Source organism: Esox lucius, chromosome 18 (assembly GCF_011004845.1).
Source record: "Esox lucius isolate fEsoLuc1 chromosome 18, fEsoLuc1.pri, whole genome shotgun sequence".
Lineage (NCBI taxonomy): Eukaryota > Metazoa > Chordata > Actinopteri > Esociformes > Esocidae > Esox > Esox lucius.
This window is the reverse complement of record NC_047586.1, coordinates 15,295,365-15,312,979: the sequence shown is the minus strand read 5'-3', so window position 1 is coordinate 15,312,979 and position 17,615 is coordinate 15,295,365. Positions and strand designations below refer to the sequence as shown.

Here is a 17,615-nt window from a genome sequence, read left to right as displayed (position 1 = left end):
ACCAAAATATATTCAAGTTAAAGGTAAATAATGAATATGGGCTTAAAGTGCACTCTCTCAGCTTTAATTTCAGCGTATTCACATCCAAATTGGAGAAAGGCTTTAGGAATTACAGCTCTTAAATATGTAGCCCCCTCTTTTTCAAGGGACCTAAAGTAATTGGACGGTTGACTCAAAAGCTGTTTCATGGACAGGTGTGGGCTCTTCCTTTGTTATTTCATCAAATAACCTGGTAAAAGGTCTGGAGTTGATTCCAGGTGTGGCATTCACATTTGCTGTTGCTGTGAACCCACAACATGTGGTCAAAGGAGCTCTCAATGCAAGTGAAACCAGCCATCTTAAGGCTGCAAAAAAATCCATCAGAGAGATAGCCGGAACATTAGGAGTGGCCAAATCAACAGTTTGGTACATTGAGAAAAAAGAGAACACACTGGTGAGATCTGCAACACAAACAGGCCTGGACGTCCATGGAAGACAACAATGGTGGATGATCATAGGACCCTTTCCACGGAATACATAACGCAACTGGGATAATACTTCTTACTCACAGCATTAAAGCACGGGTCCATAGCAAAAGTACTAAATGGGAATTGAGACAGAACGTGAAAGGCATCCAAAATACATGCATAATAAAGATGTTATAAATATTGATAGGAATGTATATATTTAAAAATAACTAAAATTGTACACTGGGGATAAATAAATAATTCATTTGATTATGCAAAGTGCAGTACAGTAATAGCAAAGATCTTTATAACTAAACAAAAATAGCCTACCGTCTGTTGGTATTTAGGAAATCAGAATCCTCTTGGTTCAGAGAAGGGAGATTACACTCCTCCAGAAAGTTCTGCTATAGACATACCGTACATGGAGATTTGTAAAACTGACAGAATGTCAGTAATGTCCTTGGGAGAGGACAGTAGATACCCAGTCACAAGCTGGATATACTTTGCATCATATGTTCAGCTGCCTAGCCAAAAGTTTGTGATTTGGTATTGAGAAAAGATTAAATATTTAGTAATTGTCAAAGTTATTTTTACTGTGTTTCTCCATACTTGGCCTTCTTATCTAGTAGGTGAATATATTTCCAGCTCAACAATCTTTCTTCCTGGATGCCAGGAATAATAAGATGCAGACCCTCAGATCTGCTTTCAAGGTTTCTGATAGTAAATATGGGGAGGTGTGATTTGGCCTTTTAAATATTCACAAAGCACTGGGTCCATGAGGAATTGAGGGTTAAGACCCCCCACAATAATTTGGCCAAATGTCCCAAAGTTTTAAGTGGAAAGTACCTGGCCTGTGACACAAAATTATGTTATAGGAGCAGGGCACTCATTTTGCATTGAGCAGAATGTAGTCAATTTGTGTTGAAACATTAAGGACATGAGAGCAAAAGGAATATAACTGTGGGGTAGAGAGCCTTATAACACCAAATAGATTAATGTTTTTCAGTATTTAGCTATTTACTAGTTCAGAAGCATGGTGGGTGAAGCATCAATCTATGTAATGGTTTAGCACACAGTTTGAGCAAACCAGAAGTCCAACTCTTGTTAGGACATTATGAAAATTAGCAACAGAGATGCAATCTGTGAGCTGAGACAAGCCCCAAGAAGACAACATACTATGGGTGTGGTCCAAACATGAAGACGACGGAAGATTAACATTACCCAGGACTTATATGAATTAACTAGGAAGGTTGTGAGTCTTTTTCTGTGACTCAGATAACACTTTTTGGCTTACCATATCTGGAGCAGCCCTCTAAATCTACAGCTTTAGTGAAGAGCCTCTGGTTTCTTCACCTGCTAGTCCTGAACAGCTTCAATGGCAGTGGATAGACCACGTATAGGCTGTGTGGTTATTCCAGAATAGGTGCCACATTCTTGGGGATGACAGAAGACTGAAGGTTTTCTTGCCTTTAACTTATCATGGCATAACTCTACAAAAAATGTTTTAGCAAAGAATACAGATGCTAAACTCAACTGCAACCTAGCATGCCATGTCACCTGAAGTCAATGACATATTTTAGAGTTTTGCATTGTTATATTTGTGGCTTCAGCAACATATATGTTCTGCCAGTATACGTCCAGTGTCCTACCTCAAATCTCACAGTGTACCATTTGAAAGAGTGCCACACAAGCAGCTTCTCATCTGAATCATAACAAATTGATTACACACTGAAAAATATTTTCCCATTCCTGCTTGATAAAGGACTGCAGCTGCTTAACAGTTTGGGGTCACCTTTGTCATATATTTCGTTTCATAAAGCGCCAAATGTTTTCAATGGGTGACAGGTCAGGACAGCCGGCAAGCCAGTTTAGCACCCGGACTATTTTACTACGAAGCTAATAGAGGCTGGCTTTTAAACTGCGCGTTTAAACAAGCTGGGTGGTCCCTCTCCTCTTTATCCCGGAGGACATGGCATCCATGATTCCCAATAATATTTTTGATTCGTCACAACACAGGACAGTTTTCAACTACACCTCAGTCCATATTATATGAGCTCGGGCCCTGAAAAGTCGGCAACAATTCGGGATCATGTTTATATATGGTTTCTTCTTGGCATGGTCGAGTATTAACTTACATTAGTGGATGCAGCAACATACTGTGTTCACAGCCAATAGTTTTCAGAAGTGTTCCTTAGCCCATGTAGTGATTTCACATTACAAAATAGTGTCTGTTTTTATGCAGTGGCGCCTGAGGGCCCGAATATCACGGCCATCCAATATTGGTTTTCGGCCTTGTCCCTTGTGTAGGGAGAGGGTAAAATGGGATAGTGGTTGTAAGGGTTACCACTACAAGGTTACCGGGGGACGTCTACGGGAAAGAGTGCAAAGGAACGTACCCTCAGTGGTAAATAAAACATCAACATTTAAATAATCTGACTCCATATTGTTTGTAAACATATGCAAACCTCAATGACCATGATATGCTGGAAGTTTTACATTTGCACTATTTGCCGTGCAGTCTTTGACAGAGGGGTGAACCTCTCCCCATCCTCACTTCTAACAGACCCATTCTGTCTGCAATGATCCTTTAATACCCAATCATGTTTTCTGACCTGTTGCCAACTGACATAATTAGTAAGATATAATTAGATGCTGAAGGTCCTGGCTTGAAGGGGCCAACACGACAACATCATCCGCAAAGAGCAGAGACGAAATCGTGTGGTCCCCAAACCTGACACCCTCCGGCCCCTGGCTGCGCCTAGAAATTCTGTCCATAAAAATTACGAACAGAACCGGTGACAAAGGGCAGCCCTGCCGGAGTCCAACATGCACAGGGAACAAGTCTGACTTACTGCCGGCAATGCGGACCAAGCTCCTGCTTCGGTCGTACAGGGACCTGACAGCCCTTAGCAAAGGACCCAGGACCCCATATTCCCGAAGCACCCTCCACAGGATGCCACGAGGGACACAGTCGAATGCCTTCTCCAAATCCACAAAACACATGTGGACTGGTTGGGCAAACTCCCATGAACCCTCCATCACCCTGTAGAGGGTATAGAGCTGGTCCAGTGTTCCGCGGCCTGGACGAAAACCACACTGTTCCTCCTGAATCCGAGGTTCTACTATCGGCCGTATTCTCCTCTCCAGAACCCTGGCATAGACTTTCCCGGGGAGGCTGAGAAGTGTGATCCCCCTATAGTTGGAACACACCCTCCGGTCCCCCTTCTTATAAAGAGGGACCACCACCCCGGTCTGCCATCCCAGAGGCACTGTCCCCGACTGCCACGCGATGTTGCACAGGCGTGTCAGCCAAGACAGCCCCACAACATCCAGAGACTTGAGGTACTCAGGGCGGATCTCATCCACCCCCGGTGCCTTGCCACCGAGGAGTTTCTTAACCACCTCGGTGACTTCAGCCCGGGTGATGGACGAGTCCACCTCTGAGCCCTCATCCTCTGCTTCCTCAATGGAAGACGTGACGGCGGGATTGAGGAGATCCTCGAAGTATTCCTTCCACCGCCCGACGACATCCTCAGTTGAGGTCAACAGCTGCCCACCTCTACTGTAAACAGCGTTGGTAGGGCACTGTTTCCCTCTCCTGAGGCGCCGGATGGTTTGCCAGAATCTCTTCGAGGCCAGCCGATAGTCCTTCTCCATGGCCTCACCGAACTCCTCCCAGGCCCGAGTTTTTGCCTCCACAACCACCCGGGCTGCAGCCCGCTTGGCCTGTCGGTACCCGTCAGCTGCGTCAGGAGTCCCACAAGCCAACCAGGCCTGATAGGACTCCTTCTTCAGCTTGACGGCATCCCTTACTTCCGGTGTCCACCACCGGGTTCGGGGATTGCCGCCTCGACAGGCACCGGAGACCTTACGGCCACAGCTCCGAGCGGCCGCTTCGACAATGGCGGTGGAGAACATGGTCCACTCGGACTCAATATCTCCAACCTCCCTCGGGATCCAGTCGAAGCTCTGCCGGAGGTGGGAGTTAAAGATCTCTCTGACAGGAGACTCGGCCAGACGTTCCCAGCAGACCCTTACAGTACGCTTGGGCCTGCCGAGTCTGTCCAGCTTTCTCCCCCGCCATCGGATCCAACTCACCACCAGGTGGTGATCAGTTGACAGCTCCGCCCCTCTCTTCACCCGAGTGTCCAAGACATACGGCCGCAGGTCAGATGAGACGACAACAAAGTCGATCATCGACCTGCGGCCTAGGGTGTCCTGGTGCCACGTGCACTGATGGACACCCTTATGCTTGAACATGGTGTTCGTTATGGACAAACTGTGACTAGCACAGAAGTCCAATAACTGAACACCACTCGGGTTCAGATCAGGGGGGCCGTTCCTCCCAATCACGCCCCTCCAGGTGTCACTGTCGTTGCCCACGTGGGCGTTGAAGTCCCCCAGTAGAACAATAGAGTCCCCAGTCGGAGCACTTTCCAGCACCCCTCCCAGAGACTCCAAGAAGGTCGGGTACTCTGCACTGCCGTTCGGCCCGTAGGCACAAACAACAGTGAGAGACCTATCCCCGACCCGTAGGCGCAGGGAAACGACCCTCTCGTTCACCGGGGTAAACTCCAACACATGGCGGCAGAGCTGGGGAGCTATAAGCAAACCCACACCAGCCCGCCGCCTCTCACCATGGGCAACTCCAGAGTGGTGAAGAGTCCATCCTCTCTCAAGGAGTGTGGTTCCAGAGCCCAAGCCGTGCGTAGAGGTGATCCCGACTACCTCTAATCGGAACCTCTCAACCTCACGCACTAGCTCAGGCTCCTTCCCCGCCAGCGAGGTGACATTCCACGTCCCTAGAGCTAGTTTCCGTGTCCAGAGATCGGGTTGTCTAGGCCCCTGCCTTCGACTGCCGCCCGATCCTCTTCGCACCGGCCCCTTATGGTCCCTCCTGTGGGTGGTGAGCCCACGGGAGGGCGGCCCCACGTCGCCCGTTCGGGCTGAGCCCGGCCGGGCCCCATGGGGGAAGGCCCGGCCACCAGGCGCTCGCATACGAGCCCCAACCCCGGGCCTGGCTCCAGGGTGGGGCCCCGGCTGCGCCATACCGGGCGACGTCACGGTACTCAATATTTTTTTCAGCCAGGACCTTCAGCATGCACTTGGACGGTTTGCAGCCGAGTGTGAAGCGGTGGGGATGAAAATCAGTACCTCCAAATCCGAGGCCATGGTCCTCAGTCGGAAAAGGGTGGCTTGCCCACTTCAGGTTGGTGGAGAGTGCCTGCCTCAAGTGGAGGAGTTTAAGTATCTAGGGGTCCTGTTCACGAGTGAGGGAAGGATGGAACGGGAGATTGACAGACGGATCGGTGCAGCTTCTGCAGTAATGCGGTCGATGTATCGGTCTGTCGTGGTGAAGAAAGAGCTGAGCCGCAAGGCGAAGCTCTCGATTTACCGGTCAATCTACGTTCCTACTCTCACCTATGGTCATGAGCTTTGGGTCATGACCGAAAGGACAAGATCCCGGATACAGGCGGCCGAAATGAGCTTTCTCCGCAGGGTGGCTGGGCGATCCCTTAGAGATAGGGTGAGAAGCTCGGTCACCCGGGAGGAGCTCAGAGTAGAGCCGCTGCTCCTCCACATCGAGAGGGGTCAGCTGAGGTGGCTTGGGCATCTGTTTCGGATGCCTCCGGAACGCCTTCCTGGGAAGGTGTTCCGGTCCCGTCCCACCGGGAAGAGACCCCGGGGAAGACCTAGGACACGCTGGAGGGACTATGTCTCCCGGCTGGCCTGGGAACGCCTCGGTGTCCCCCCGGAAGAGCTGGAGGAAGTGTCTGGGGAGAGGGAAGTCTGGGCATCCCTGCTTAGACTGCTGCCCCCGCGACCCGGCCCCGGATTAAGCGGAAGATGATGCGATGCGATAATTAGATGCAATATAAGATATTCCACCAGGTTTAGTTTTTCATCATTACACATTTTCTAGCCTTTTCCAATATTTTGTTGCCTCTGTGCAAGATTTTTTGAAACATGTTGCTGGTATCAAATTCAAAGTGACCATTTATTTTTCAAGTAACACTAACATTTCTCAGTTTCAACATTTGACATGTTGTCTTTGTACTATATTCTATTGAATATAGGGTTTAAATGATTTGCACATCATTGCATTGTTTTTCTTTACATTTTACACAGCGTCAACTTTTTTGGAAAAAGGGTTGTAATAGAACAGGTGCTACAGATGCACCCATTTAATTCTGAATAAAAAATTATCTAGAGATATAATATAACTTCTCTGAAGTACAAACTAGATATCAATACTAACTGAGACATATCTGTATGCAATGGCGATATTAGGAATGCAATTAATGTATTTTCTTTTTACTCTGCATCAATTTAGAGGGCAGCAATTACTGCAAGATTTTCCAGAATGTTTTACAGCAAATATTATGTAAATACTATGTACATTAGCGGTCAAAAGTTTTATAACATGAAAAAAAATCTACTGATCAACACAAAAGTAAATATACACATATATACATATATATATTATCATATATACAAAACATTTCAAAATGTCAAAATTAAACAGAAAATTATGGACTGACTAAGTATTGACACGAAACCTGAATAAGCAGTGCTGCAAGAAATTGTTTTTAGAAGTCTAAAAATAAGTGGAATCAAGTCTAGCTGTGTGCAATTATGGTGCTTCACAATATTTCAGGTTAAATACACCTGTCTCTGGGAGGTCCCATAATTGGTTAGTAAAATTCCTAACAAAACCCACATCATGAAGACAAAAGAACATTCAGAATTACATTATTCAAAATCTCCAATCAGGGGTAGGATATAAGAACATTTCCATGGCATTGAATATGTAGAACAGTAAAATCCATTAAGAAATGGAAAGAACATGGCACAACTGTGAAACTGTCCAGAAAAAGTTGTCCTCAGTATATGTTTGACAAAGGATAAAGATAAAGGAGTTACAGTCTTCCACAGATGAGCTGGCAGACACTGTGCATACTGCAACAATAGCCTAGGTGCTTAAAAAAAAGTTTGCCAGAAGGCACATGGGAGGTTGACAACAAATATAAAAAGATGTAATGGTCAGATGAAACCAAAATATAGCTTTTTGACCTCAATGCTAAGTGCTATGTTTGGTGAAGCATTACAAGCAACATCTTCCTGAGAACACCATCCCTAACGTGAAGCATGATTGTGGCAGCATCATGCTATGGGAAGGGTTCTCTTCGGCAGGGCCTGGAAAGCTTTTGAAGTTAGAGGGTAAGATGGATGTAGAAAGTACAGAGAAATCCTGAGAGTAAAGTATGCAAGAGCCATGGGATTTGGGAGAAGATTAATCTCCCAGCATGACAAACATACAGCCAAAGCCCCACTGGAGTGGCTTAAAAACAAAAAGGCTAATATCCTGAACAGTGGCGTAGGTTTCATTATTCTTGTCCCGTCCCTCCCACACTTTTATGGGAAAATTGCATTTTGTCCCCCCACTTTTTATTAACAGAACAGTATTATAAGAGAAGTTCAAACACGGCTTTAGAACATTGCGGAGGCAGGACAGTAATTCGTAATTAACACTGGCTTTTGGACCACGCGCAGGCTCTTTGCTTTGAGGTAGTTGCTGGAAAGTGTTGCCAGGTTAAGCAAAAAAAGGCCAACGACTGCTCAAAACCAGCCCAAAATGCCTGAAAACCAGCCCAACATTTGTTGGAGCACAATATTGACTACATTACAAGTGAACCCTTCCCGGAACAAAACTTAAGATTCGGTATATACGCATGTGGAGCCGCGAATCCTACCGTAGCTGACTGTTATTACAGCATAGAAACACACGATATAGCAAATACAATCAGAAATTGTGCGGCCAATTAATTTTCACCCGCGAAATTGTTCGAAAAGTTTGCGTGAAAAACACGGATATGGCAACACTGGCTGGAAAGGTTATAGTTCCCGAAGGAGAGGCTGCGGTTGCTACTAGCAACTTTGATATCTGGCTCATGAGAGTTCGATAATCTAGCTGACATTACCTCTGGCTAACTGCCTCCCATAACATATGAATGAGGTAGATAATGACCTAATCTATCAGAGTGTTTTCTTTTAAAAACAGGCAGCCATGTTTGCAACAAATAAAAATGTGCTTGCTAGCTAACGTTTTGTTCGCTAGCTAGTACACAATCTAACACATTAACAATATGTTCACTTCACTCGCTGCTAGCACCGAGATGACACCAGCCAAGAAGAGACTTAAATTAGACCTACGGGCATTTTTCTATGCAACGACAAAGTGAGCGCTACAGCTAGCTAACTAGCTCTTGAAAAGTTAGCTAACGTTACATGTAGCGCCCTACACATAGGTAGATGCATTTGACATTTCAACCTAATGTGGATCTTACAGATCAAACACTGCCATCAGATTCTGCAGGAATCAGTCTAGAGCAAGATGGTGACCGTTACAGAGTTCCCCGTCACAGTAGGATCAGACAGCCAGGGAGAAAATGTCAACCGTGAAGCTGAGGTGAAATGATAATTTAACCAAAATGATTTATCATGTGTGGACCATAGATGAATGCTCATATTTATTAGCAGAACCTGAAGAATGTTGAGTCAACCAGTGTATTCATGCCAGTGTTGTGGTGGAGCTTGGGGGTTGAGGTTATGAATACAGTACAGGCAAAGTACATGTAGATCCCATTATATCACCCACACGCATTGAAATACAGAGGTCTGTGTACTCTTCACTAATAGCACCAAGACAATATGTTAACTTATGTAATATTATATGAAATGGCTGAAGGCAGTATTTTTCATGTTTATTCTAGCAGAATCAATGAGATGTTGTGCCCACCAGTGCTCATACACCATATGGCCAAAAGTATGTGGACACTTATGAGCTTGTTGGACAGCATGACTAAACAGCATGTTTTTGGCCCTGGTGGGGTGGGGGAGTACAACTAAACAGTGAAACAATCATGTTTTTGGTCCTGGGGAGGTTTGGGATTAGAACTAAACAGGTTCTAAACATGGATTATTGTATCATAATGGGCTGAACTTGTCTATCATTATTATCAATCAACCATACAGCCAATGCTTTTCTGGATAAACTGCCAATACTCTAGCTTGCCATTTAATTGAGATTATGTATGGATGTTGCCGATCAACTCGGCCCTCAACTTCCAGGGGCCGGACCATAATCTGCCCATCTGCCCCCACACCCACTTTGATGGCCTCCAGGGACAAATCAGAAGGCAGCCTGACCAGCCAAGGATCCTGTAGCAGCCCTGATGACTCCTTGCCCTTCTGTGCTTACCAAAGGTCTGACCATATTGTTTCCTGCTACAGGAGGGTACCATCTCTGGAGGTGTGGAGAAAGCAGTCCGGTAATCCCTGAACCAGGTTGGTTCTCAGAACAGGCTCTTGCCTGCCTCCTTGAGGGGACCATACTAGAGGAGGAGTCTCTCCAGAAGCTGAATAATGAGCTGGCTGAGGATGATGCATCCAAGAAGTCCCTCTTCAAAAGGCTTAAAACCTACTTCAACAAAAAGAGCCACAACAAGGTGGATGTTCTCTCATCCCCTGAGAGCCACATCGTGGATCTCCCACCGGCCAGAAACACCTGGGTGACTCTCAGGGACAGGCCAGGATGCACCAACCTTATCAGGGTACTCCCCTGTCCAGCCCAGGACGTGGACAAGGAGAGAAAAGGCTCCCGTAAGGTCTGGGCCCAATGGAGACAGACAATGGGATAATACAATGAACAGGACTTTACAAGGGAAATGTACTTGGGTTGGCTGAACAACAGGTGGGCCACAGTTTTCTGGAGTTTTTGGTGGCACATGAAGGGAACCCGCCCAGCATATTCTTTTTGATTACAAAGAAATAAAAATCTTAAAAAGGTGAAACCTGTTGTATTTCTTAATAGGATAAGCCGTCAAAGGTTTTCACAAAGTGAAACTAAATTAAACTAATGTAATTACATTTTAAGTGGAGTTATAGGAAGTAAATGCTCAGAAATAGGCTAAAATACCAGTGCTGTGTGGCAAAATGTAGAACTCTCACTTTTCTGTGATATTCACTGCTTTTATAATGCTTTTCATATATTTTGCTCAACTCCTAACATAAATGCCATAGAGGAAAAACAACATCTTCATACACCTTCCTCTAAAATGAAGTAGGGCTGCTTTCTGTCATGTATACACACACGTAATGAAACAACATGCCTGGTCTTTTAAATTAATTTGATAACAAGCAAGGTTTATTCACGCTACCTGGTAAACCAAGAGTCACTGAAATATACAGGAAGAATATATTGGGATTACAGTGTTGGTGATCCCACCTACTAAGGCTACCTAACAGTGAATAAGTCAACATGGATGACGAATGTATGTACTTAGGTAAAAAACAGTGAAAGAAGCATGTTTAGGTCCTTTTGGGATGATTCCTGAAGTCTAAGCCCAGACCTCAATCCAACTGAGAATGTGGAAAGAGTTGAATTGCTGTTCACCAAGAAGTACCCATCCAACGTGACAAAGCTTGAGCAATTATACAAAGAAGAATGTGCAACAATTCTGGTGTCCAGTTGTGCAAAGCTGGTACACAGACTTCAAATAGACACATTCCTGTACTTAATGCCTATAGTGACTATCGGCTGAAAACGTATGCAATAAATAATTTTCTGATTGGTATTTGTAATTTAAAACAATTTGTAGATTTTAGTTTTCACTTTGAATTGATGTAATTTGTGTTAATCAGTGGCAAAACTCCAAATTAAATAGATTCTGATTACATGTTGTAACACAAAATGTTGAAGAATTCAAGGGTGTGACTATATTTGACCACCACTGTAAGCCCTAGGCTTTTCAACTCAACAGTGTCAACAATCAACAACAGAAAAACATCAAGTAGCCTAAGTGAGATTAGCTAAAGTCAGTAGAGTACCGTAGATAGTCTAAACCAAAAAAGTAGCTAATTTGTGGATTAGTTCTCCGTTTTGTTAGGCCCATGTGCCAAGACAATTTTTTCCCACCAATGTTACCAAAATAATGCATATTTATGGAACTGAGGTCCAATCAGAGAGCAAGTGCAAAAAAAATAAAACTGTTTGCCACCTGCTGATGCTGCTTTTCATTTGCACTACTGAACCCAACAGCTCAGTCTACTGAAGGTTGCCATTCATCATTACCCTCACAACCTCAAGTCAGGCAAGACCACTTGCTTATTTATTAATTCTCCAATTTTCAAATTTACCATCCCACTGCTCTATAAAATGCAATTTGTTCCTCCACTCTGCACAGAGCCTGAAAGTGTACTGCTAGTTTTCTTTTCCATCTGGCACAATTTATGATCATTACATCAATTTCACAATTTATTCCCATCAGCAATCAGTCTCACTCTCCAGAGCGTCCTTTTTAAATGGTGCATACTAATAAAATATCTAAAAAAATATAAATATTAGTTATCTAAACAAGCACTTTAATAAGTCAATCTATTTGGAATAGGCCTACTAATAAAAAACAATTGATGAGAGGGCAGTACAGCCCTATTCAGCATGGCCAAAAGTGTATTATTTTAAGATTGCCCTTATTAGTGCTCAAGTGGCACAGCACTTTTCTGTGCTTTAAAACCAGCCACTATTCAACTGGCTCATTTCAGAAAGATGCAAGGTCTGGTCACTTTAACCAGCTCTGTGTATACTAACATTTAAAAACGTAAGGGAGCGGTGCTTTCCAGCGCTGTGTATGTATGTTAATATTCAAAATGAAAGATATTGATCATGTCATGTACAAACTCGATTCCAAAAAAGTTGGGACACTGTACAAATTGTGAGTAAAAAAGGAATGGAATAATTTACAAATCTCATAAACTTACATTGAATTCACAATAGAATATAGATAACATATCGAATGTTCAAAGTGAGACATTTTGTAATGTCATGCCAAATATTGGCTCATTTTGGATTTCACGAGAGCTACACATTCCAAAAAAGTTGGGGCAGGTAGCAATAAGAGGCCGGAAAAGTTAAATGTACAGATAAGGAACAGCTGGAGGACCAATTTGCAACTTATTATGTCAATTGGCAACATGATTGGGTATAAAAAGAGCCTCTCAGAGTGGCAGTGTCTCTCAGAAGTCAAGATGGGCAGAGGATCACCAATTCCCCCAATGCTGCAGTGAAAAATAGTGGAGCAATATCAGAAAGGAGTTTCTCAGAGAAAAATTGCAAAGAGTTTGAAGTGATCATCATCATCATCATCATCTACAGTGCATAATATCATCCAAAGATTCAGAGAATCTGGAACAATCTCTGCGCGTAAGGGTCAAGGCCGGAAAACCATACTGGATGCCCGTGATCTTCGGGCCCTCAGACGGCACTGCATCACATACAGGAATGATACTGTAATGGAAATCACAACATGGGCTCAGGAATACTTCCAGAAAACATTGTCAGTGAACACAATCCACCGTGCCATTCGCCGTTGCTGGCTAAAACTCTATAGGTCAAAAAAGAAGCCTTATCTAAACAGGATCCAGAAGGGCAGGCATTTTCTCTGGGCCAAGGATAATTTAAAATGGACTGTGGCAAAGTGGAAGTGTTCTGTGGTCAAACTAATCAAAATTTGAAGTTCATTTTGGAAAACTGGGATGCCATGTCATCCGGACTAAAGAGGATAAGGACAACCCAAGTAGTTATCAGAGCTCAGTTCAGAAGCCTGCATCTCTGATGGTATGGGGTTGCATGAGTGCGTGTGGCATGGGCAGCCTACACATCTGGAAAGGCACCACCAATGATGACAGTTATATCCAAGTTCTAGAACAACATATGCTCCCATCCAGACGTCGTCTCTTTCAGGGAAGACCTTGCATTTTCCAACATGATAATGCCAGACCACATACTGCATCAATTACAATGTCATGGCTGCATAGAAGGAGGATCCGGGTACTGAAATGGCCAGCCTGCAGTCCAGATCTTTCACCCATAGAAAACATTTGGCACATCATAAAGAGGAAGGTGCGACAAAGAAGACCCAAGACAGTTGAGCAACTAGAAGCCTGTATTAGACAGGAGAATGGGACAACATTCCAGTACAAGTACATTCCTATTCATAAACTTGAGCAACTTGTCTCCTCAGTCCCTAGACGTTTGCAGTCTGTTATAAAAAGAGGGGATGCCACACAGTGGAAAACATGGCCTTGTCCCAACTTTTTTGAGATGTGTTGATGACATGAAATTCTAAATCAACTTATTTTTCCCTTAAAGTGATAAATTTTCTCATTTTAAACATTTTATATGTCATCTCTGTTGTATTCTGAATAAAATATATACATTGGAAATTTCCACATCATTGCATTGTTTTTATTCACAATTGTACAGTGTCCCAACTTTTTTGGAATCAGGTTTGTATTATAGGGACAGGGCAGTCCCAGAAGAATTAGCCAGGAAGAGACAGAGGTGTAGTCTAATCTTAACGCCTTCATGAGATTAAATGGTGGCTGGTGCAAACAAGCAAGACACAGCATGCATTTAATCTGTATGTGACCCTTTGTGCGCTAAGAACTAGATCATACTGTAATGACCTGTTTGCTGTAACTTGCCATATAAATCCTGTGGACTGTAATCAGTTTGCTGTGCAATCAGAATGGTAATGAGTGGTACAATTCTCATTAAAGTATGCATTATTATTCCTTTGAAATTAGTATTTACTTTTCTATAAAACAGCCACATTTTTAAAGATGTATCTACATACATGTCCCCAGAAAATCACAAACACAAATGGGCTATTATAGTAAATATTTTACTATAACATATTTTGTCTAGATCAATCATATTAAAAAATCCATGTGTAAGGGTGGTGAATACAGAGCAATCCACTGTATATTTAGAGAACAGGCCCTGGTCCCCATGCACTACCTGGTCAGTTTGAGAATATTCAGACGTGTGACATTAATGGAAAAACCTGAATAAATGAGATAAATGCAGATGCTTCCAAACAGGTGTCCCATGTGATACACTTAAGCAATTAACAACCTATAATGCTCTGTGGCCTGTACGAAAATGCTGAGCGGGCCCAGTTGACATCGATTTTGGATCAAGGTGGCAAGAGGAAAGGATCCAAGTTACTTTGAAAGAGGGCTCACTATCAGGGCGCGGATGGCAGGAGCTTCAGTCACGAAAACTGTTCAGCGGTCTAGTGTTTCAACAGGAGCAGTGACTAAAGTTACATCTGCATTTAAGTCTATGGGACACACATAAGCAAATTGAGGTTGAAATCGCACATTCGTTGACCATGATGCTCGTGCATTACTGCGATATGTAAGGAAATAAACAAGAGCAACTCTTTCCCAGGTGACAGAGTGTCAATGCAGGTCATGATCAGACTGTCAGGAGCAACAGTCTTTTGAGATCTACACAGAGGGATATTATTGAAAGGTTGCGGTGCATAAACCCCTCATTACAAAGGTTTTTCCTTCCTAATCGGCTGTATATTTTAGGCAGTGTTTCTAACGCCGGTCCTCAAATACCCAACAATACACACTGTAGCCCCAGCCAAGCACTACTGATTGTCAACTAATTATCAGGCTCTCATTGAGTTGAATTGGGTGTTCTTGTCCATGGCTACAACAAAAACGTGTACTGTTGGGGGTACTCGAGGACCGGAGTTCAGAAGCACGGTTTAAAGGCATGCTTGTGAAGTGTGCACAGTCTGTCTGAGGCCATAATAAAATTAAAATAAAATAGACAATCACAACTTCCACTGAGATTGCGAAGTCAATGTTGAAACTATGTTCACTAAAAAACTGGAACTCAACTTATTAAACTATTTGAAGAAAGTCAATAATAGGCTAATAAACCTTACAAAAAAAACCTCAGAATTCTATTGCATTAATTGATCACTGCATGGAGACCCATTTGAATTGATTTGCCAAGCAAAATCCTCAGGCATAAGCAAACAAGAAATGTAAAGCAGCAAATTAGAGCACCAAACTCACCTTGGGCCAGCATACTAAACTCCAGGAAGAGAGCAATATGGTAGAGCTCCATGGCCTCCTCAGCACGACTGGCTACCTCTCTGCCTCCAGCCACCAGGGCCTGCACCTCCCCCAGGCTCCCCGCTGAAGGGCTTCCTCTCAGTACCAGCGCAAGCTCCACAACATCCGTGTACATGCAGTGCAAGATGACCCGGGCATACTTCTTGGGGATGATGGACTCATCCAGGATGATGCGTGTGGGTGTCTGCAGGGTGCGTTCCGTGATCTCCTCACCAGTGCGAATGCGGCGCTGCAAAAGGTTCCGGAAAAAAGGAGACCGGGCTGAGAGAACGGCCTTGTGGGCGCGCAACTCTTCATCACCTGGTCCCTGGATGAACGGCCCACCTCCTACACCTCCAGCTCCGGCCACCGCTGCTACGCCGGCCTCCACCAGCTTTGAGTCCGAAGAAAAGCTGAGCAGCGAGTCGTAGTAGCACATGTGTTCGCAGAGGCAACGCATGTCCTCCTCCAGCGAGCTGGGCGTGCCAAACTCCTCACTCAGGCGCATCAGCACGTCCATATTCCTTAGCCGTGCATCCACCTCAGGGCCAAGCTCACCCGTGTACAGGTAGTGCAGCAGGGCAGAGAACATGGGCGCATCCATACCAGCTGTACCCACGTCCAGGAGTACCTCGGCCCCATAGCCCAGCGAAGATGATAACAGTGTCTTGAAGAAGGGACAGCGGGCGGCCAGAACGGCCCGGTGAGCAGGGAAGCAGGCGTCCTGAAAGATCAGGTCCACGTCTGTGCAGTACTTGTACTGGTAGAGGGCAGCCAGGTCACGCTGCAGGCTCCGGGCTTCAGCGCGTGCAAGCCCTGCCTGTAGGCTCAGCTCCTTAAGAGCCGCCGTGCCTTCGTACTCCTCAACCAGTGAATTGGCGTCGCGCACATCCCAACCCGATAGGAGCTCGCGCATCTGCCGCATGTGGTCAGCCGAGCGGCTGGACTTGCGACGCTTGATGAATCTCCTCCTTAGCGTGGCCAAACCTGATGTCTTCTTCTTTTTGTCCTGGGACTTCTCGGGGCCAGGCTCCAGGCTGTAAAGCTTCCCCTCACCCCCATATCCCTGGGGCCCATAGGAAGATGTCCCTGAAAGGAGACCGTTACATACAGAATTGGTGTGAGCAACATAAGTGGATCACACAACAAAAAATTATTCTACATTCATTTTCTGGTTTTAGGGTTACACCTTGTCTGAGAAAGGCCAAGGCACAGTTATAAGATCAGACTTAGAATTTTAAGGACCCCACTTATTTTGGTTATAAAATAAACATCTATTAGAGAAAGTGATGATTTAAAAATAAAAATAAATATCCACATTTCATGGTAATTTTAAGGGAACAAAATAAAGGTTATTTGAATTCAGGAACTAATGTTGGTCTCTCTTCCCTGAATTATGTCAATGGATGAAAACAAATGAACGTTGAGCACAGGCTCAACAATGCTCAGACTACTGTGCAAAGACAAGAAACCAAAAACAATTGTGCCATTCCACGAAGCACATATTTTCAAGGATTACAGTAACACTACAACATATTCATTTTAATGAGTACCCTGCACAGTCCACAGACCTCTACCCAATAGAGCATATTTGGGATAAGACAGCTTTTGTAGCATGAGAGCACCATCTTTCTGAAGCAATTGATGATGCCATCTCGTCGGCATGGACCAACTTCTGTGGATTGTTCTGCACCTTAGAAAATTTGCTTCAATCTATGTATTATCAGTGTCACACCAACGCCCCCAAAGAAGGTTAGAAGGTTCTAGAATCTTCCAGGGACAGCCAGCAGGGCCAGCCCCTGCCCAGCTGTAAACAATCAGAGCTTCATTAAGGGAGACATAAAGACACTCCCAGTGAGCAGCCAGGGGGACAGATGAAGCAACACAGCAACATGCAGCTTAAGAGAAGGAAGAGGAGGAAGAAGAAAAACTCCAAGCCCTGCCCACAAAAATGTGGGCACTATGAAAAATGGAGGAAGAAGGGTGGAGAGGCCGCTGGAGAAATGACACCACCTGCGCACCAAAGCCGTTTAAGTTCCTTTACTCTTTCACCTCCTCCCCTCTCACTGCTTTTTCTGTAAGACACCCACCAGGGCTCAACCCTTGTCTGGTGTCCGTTTCCTGTGTCTCTTCCCGTCACAGTACACATGATCACAGACTAAAAGGTCAGAATTAACAGCATTCTGCCTA

General features: G+C 44.6%; 1 protein-coding gene across 2 annotated transcripts in view; it reads right to left on the bottom strand.

The window, feature by feature from the left end:
• btbd7 (BTB (POZ) domain containing 7) overlaps window positions 1–17,615 on the bottom strand; it is a 53,680-nt gene that overhangs the window by 14,834 nt on the left and 21,231 nt on the right. For both annotated transcript variants that reach the window (XM_020056301.2, XM_010882456.3), the window contains exon 3: window positions 15,387–16,514. In XM_020056301.2, coding sequence (XP_019911860.1) covers window positions 15,387–16,514 — 1,128 coding nt within the window. The remainder of the gene's footprint in view (window positions 1–15,386; window positions 16,515–17,615) is intronic.